The sequence below is a fragment of the Malus domestica genome, chromosome 15 (genome assembly GCF_042453785.1).
Source record: "Malus domestica chromosome 15, GDT2T_hap1".
Classification (NCBI taxonomy): domain Eukaryota; kingdom Viridiplantae; phylum Streptophyta; class Magnoliopsida; order Rosales; family Rosaceae; genus Malus; species Malus domestica.
The window spans coordinates 4,838,574-4,843,791 of record NC_091675.1 but is presented as its reverse complement, the minus strand read 5'-3'; the positions used below and the strand labels follow the sequence as shown (position 1 = coordinate 4,843,791).

General features: G+C 39.5%; 1 protein-coding gene across 1 annotated transcript; it reads right to left on the bottom strand.

The window, feature by feature from the left end:
* Nucleotides 1–1,646: 1,646 nt before the first annotated feature.
* LOC103455904 (zinc finger protein ZAT10-like) lies at nucleotides 1,647–3,260 on the bottom strand. The gene has a single exon (XM_008395519.4). It carries the CDS (start codon nucleotides 2,677–2,679, stop codon nucleotides 1,837–1,839), a length of 843 nt encoding a protein of 280 aa, XP_008393741.2. The 5' UTR covers nucleotides 2,680–3,260; the 3' UTR covers nucleotides 1,647–1,836.
* Between the last annotated feature and the right edge of the window lie 1,958 nt (nucleotides 3,261–5,218).

Below are 5,218 nucleotides of genomic sequence, written 5' to 3'. Positions count from 1 at the left end.
TCTAGATACATTCATTGTATATGCTTTTCTCCCATTGTGTCGTTCAAGGACGTTCATTGTTACGAATGTCATGTCCCCCCTTTCAAGAAGAGAGAAATTGAGAAAACGTAATGCGCCATTCCTCTAGCAATGGTTGTTAAACTGAAGATTGCACAACAAGATTTATCTCTTGAACTATCTCAGAAAATTGAATTAGAATGTATCCTACTTATCGACAATCAAAGAGCACCGCTTTTATGCATTCACTATATTTAGTTTTACATATTGAAGCAACGTATCGCTTAACTGTGAACCAATATGCATGTTTTTTGATATCAATGTAAGCATATCTCATGGCAAGGAAATGGCTACTTGCAATCTACCTCCCGTTGACAAATGGGTTAGGACTTTTGGTAGCGTTGAACGTAGAAAAAGTCAGATGCGCCCTGGTTGCATCTAGGCAAAGGCATACCCGTAAATATAAGGCGCCAGATCGCGCCACAGCAGGGGGAAGTTGGGAACTAACCAAATACACATAAATAAATATATAATATATAGAGATGAATGTGGCCAACTTGGTCACTTGCTATTTGCACTTACAACGAGAAACATTCTACCATTTATAAATATTTTTTTTAATCACCAAAAAAAAGAAGAAAACAACGTTGATTTGTTCTTTTTAACACATGGTAAACGACCTCAAAGGTCTGTAGGTATGGCGGTGGGTCGTGGCATTTTTGCTGACTTTTACCGTAACAGGTGTCACTCTGTATTATCGGAAAAATTGGGAGAAAAAAAAATATAATAAGCAGAGAAGCTTCTTTGGGTAAGGTCCTAATATCCACCTGGCATCCAAATCTATTCCACTAGTTCCACACGCGAACACCACATCCAAAGCCCCCAACTTCTATCCTTCTTCTTATCCAACCCAAGTTTTTTACTTTGTTGATCTCTTCCCCCTCAGTTGCCACTCGCCACCTTAACATACCTATCAATTAGAAAAATGAAACAGTTCAGTCTCATGTTCGAGTCACTTAAGATAAATCATTGAAGAAACGAAAATATTTTGGTAATGTCAATCGATATTATGCCTTTTCCGAATTTGCTCATGAACGTTCCATTTCATTTTGAGTCAGTTAATATGTCAAAACATGCCACTAGCTCAACAATCAAAATTCGAAAGATCTTCTTACGAATTGAGAATTAATTTCATCCACTTTATAAAAGCAGTAGTAATAAAAAAGAAATGGCAAAAATAAAGTAAGTTTGGTAACGAGAGTATATTAGCAAGTGTTTAAGTTGAGGGTGAATTGACACAAATCAAATCATAAGGCAATCCTTTATTAACTTGTTCTGGAAGAAAACGATAAATAACCGACGTGCACGTGCATTTGTGCGTGAACGTAGTGAGCACTATGAGAGAGCGTGAAATGTGTGCAGAATGTTTTACATTTAAAAACCGTCACAAAAACACGCACTCTGCCATTTCTCTCCAAATACAAAACCAACATGCGCAAGCGCAAGCGCAAGCGGCCTACTCTTCCTCTCCGCCACCACCCACAACTCACGCCGACTCGGTTTTGACTCGGTTGCGCCACTCATCCACCAACGTAAATAACACGCCATGAAATTAATAAATTAAATAACATCTGTGCTTCGCTGATTAATTTTGGAAAAAGAATTAATTGAATATTCCAATTACTTCAACAGCATGTTTATACAAGAACAAAATAATCCAAACCCGTAAAACAAATCAAAGAAATAACTGAAATTACACGCCGGATATTAATTCCAATATTTAATTCCTAATTTAATGTCTACAGAAGCTGATTCGCAGAGTCGACCGGAATCGTCGTCCTAATTTTGTTGGTCCTGTGAAGTCTCGGTTTTGGGCTTCATCATCAGTAGAAGCCTGGGCTTCTTCGTCGGGTGGGGGCTCTCCACTTCGTCCTCGCCGGAGATGAAGAAGTCGCGGGAGAACTCGGGCAACGCCGGCAGGTTCAGGTCAAACGTCTCTCGGGGGTGGCCGTGGCTGACCGCGTGAGAAGTTGACCCAACTCCCTCAGAGGAAGTTATAGCGCTCGTGGTAGCGGTGGTGGTGGCTGTGGATCCGGCGGCGCCGCCATCGTAGTGGCAGCGCTTGTGGCCGCCCAAGGCTTGACCGGTGGGGAAAGACTTGTGGCAGATGGAGCATTCGTGGGACCTACCGGAAGCGGTGGCGGTGGCCGCGGCAGAGGTTGTTGTGGTTGATGACGTGGACGGGCCGTCGATGGCCGATCCAGCTGCAGAGCCTTTCCGGTGGCTGGCCTTGTGTCCTCCGAGCGCCTGGTAGGAAGAGAAGCCCTTGTCGCAAACAGAGCACTTGTAGCTCAGCTTAACCGGCGGAGATGCTGACGTGGAGGGCTCCATAGAAGGGGATTGAGTGATGATCTGGTGTGAGGCGGCGGAGTTTGTTTCTTTAGTGGCTGTGGCGGCGGTGGCGGTAGTAGAGGCGAGGTCTCCACCTCTGTTTCCGCGGGCAAGCATGATGAGGCAGATGGCAAGATACTCCTCCTCGGAGTGAGGGGTGTCGAGGCGTGGACGCTTGGAACGCTTGCGTTTGGTCCACGGCTCGGCATAGCCGAGGCTGGAGGCCTCGTTCTCAAATGGGAAAGGAGAGGCTCCGGCGGCTGTTGGCGAGTTGAGAGCTTGCAGAGCCATCTGATGATGGTTGATAAAAAATTTTAAGAGGTTCTGTTTTCTGTTTTTAGAGAGAGAATGGGAGGAGAGAGAGCTGAGAGAATTGAGAGTTGAGAGTTGGAAGTGAGAGTGGAAGTAGGGGAATGGGGGGTATATATAAAGGGACGAGGAAGAGAGGGGAAGTTGCGTGACAAGTGGTAGAAGTAAGTGTCCGTATTTAAATAAATATCATATGTTCTATTTTTTATTATTTCGGAAAATTAGAGAGAGACTTGAGGAACTTTACCACGTTCAGATTTGGGTGGGGGGAGGTTGAGTTGAGTTTTCTTGGTGGCCAAGGAGGACTGAAGTCGGTCAAACAGTTGAAGTGGTGCCCCTCTGGGTGCGTGGGCCCACACTGGACTCGGTTTGTTTGTTTTTTTTTGGGTAACTTTTTAACTACAGAAGACTTGGGGCTCAAACACCAAAGACGGTTTCAAAGTCAAGGGTCTGGAGAGAGTGGACACTTTCTAAATCTTCTAATTTCTAAATAAACGCGGTCCGGATTTACGTGTAATTTTAGGGTTTCTGTTGTACTGATTATCATGTGTTAGTACGATTACATTTAATATTGGAAACTTTAACAAAAAAACTTGTAGTACTGTTTATTTTAATGAAAAAATTATATTTTTATACTAAAAAGTTAATCATGATACTATTCAATTTACCGTTTATTTTGTCTTTATCGTTAAAACTCAAAGTTGTCAAACTTTTTTCGTTAGTTTTCTTATAATATTTTGGGATTAAGTATGTTGTTGCGGGTTTTGTTCGTCTTAATTTTGCACATTAAGTTGCTTGGATTATAGCGTACATAATTTAATTTGTAAAATTTACAGATAAAAAAATATAATTTAAATCAGCAGAACATAATACTATGCATGTAATTTTATACGTAATTTAATTTCCATCATATAGGTTTGGATATTTTAAAGGAAACTTTAATGAAAAGCATCCGGTACTGTTCACTTTAACGAAAAACCACATTTTTACACTAAAAAATCAATCTTGGTACTATTCACTTTACCCTTTATTTTATCCTTATCATTAAAACTCAAAGTTTTCAAGCATTTTTCATTAGTTTTCCTTATTTTAAAATCTGTTATAAGATTGGAAAAGATAATAAATGCGGTCAGTACTACGGTCTGATGGTATCTCTTTTCATTCGAAAGTGAGAGATCTTAGATTCGAATATCATGAATGGTGAATTCGATATCAAATTAGATTGCACATTGTGCGGCTTAGTCGAACTCTCCTTTCTCCCAGTGTAAATATATCGATGTACTTAAAAAAAATTTAAAAAAATAAATAAAAGGCTTTTAGTCCAATCTAATTTCCAATTTCCAATCGGAAGAAGCCGACGTCGTATTGATCCCCCACATTCAAGGAAGCACAGCGACTTTTTCCTGGTGCTTTCGATCCCTTCACACACGTATTACTAGATAATTTCGGAGAGTTTATCCGGTTGGAAGTTGGCATCTTAAAATCTCAATCAAAACACCACCGTCATTGCTTAGTTAGGGGGTGACTAAGGGCCTAATCACATGTGATGTCTCGTTAGTGTGGTGGAGATTAACTGTGCTTAACTAGTGGTGCACAGAGACTGTGGGCGTGGGGTCTTTTGTGCAAAGCCTAATTTTAGGCACGCCATTTGCAAGGGTTGGGGAAATCTTTGTCTTTAATTGGGCTTTGGAATCTGATTACTATAGAAAATCTTATATCACGTTACTTTAATTAGCCTTCCTATCACAAATGCCATAAAAACTTTGATTGGTATCTCATCATGTTAGCATTAATTTTCTCAATGACCTAATGAGCATTCCACAATCACACAAATGAAATTTTGCTAACTGCTAAATGAAAGGATAAATGCTATCTAAATTTGCTTAAAATGTAGTACTACTAACGCATTATTTTGGTTCACTTTACGAGAGGTTTCTTGATTTGGACGCTTGTATCACGTAGTTGTATGATCAAGACTCATTAAGATGGATCATAAATGAGCAAAGAGTGCCTGAATACATGATATAAGCATAGGTTGTAAGTTTTTTTATGGTCTTAGAAGTAATGATGACTAGATAGCGTGACATGATCATACGATATAATTTCTCTTACTTTATCCAAATAAATATGAGATGACAGTAAGTTCATAAATCGACTCTCTTTAACTAAACCCCTTTAGCATTCCTTTTAAAAAAAAAAATTCAAAAATATTGCTTACATGTTATGTATACGTTGTCAAGATAGCTTCATCACAATTGTAGAGTCTTGTAATTAATAACTTTTTTTACGGAATTCCGTCTCGTTTTATATTTAGTTACTTTCTTGTTAGTGTGTTTCAATTTCATCGGTCTCTATTCTAAAATACAAAATAGTGAATTTGTATTTCATATCCTACTTTCTAAATTAATGTACTCGTTTTTGCAGCCACAAATACCCTTAACCAATCGGAATATGCTAATTTAAATGCATCTTAGGACCCATATATTGTCGTATACTCAACACTCACCACTATTCTCAGTCG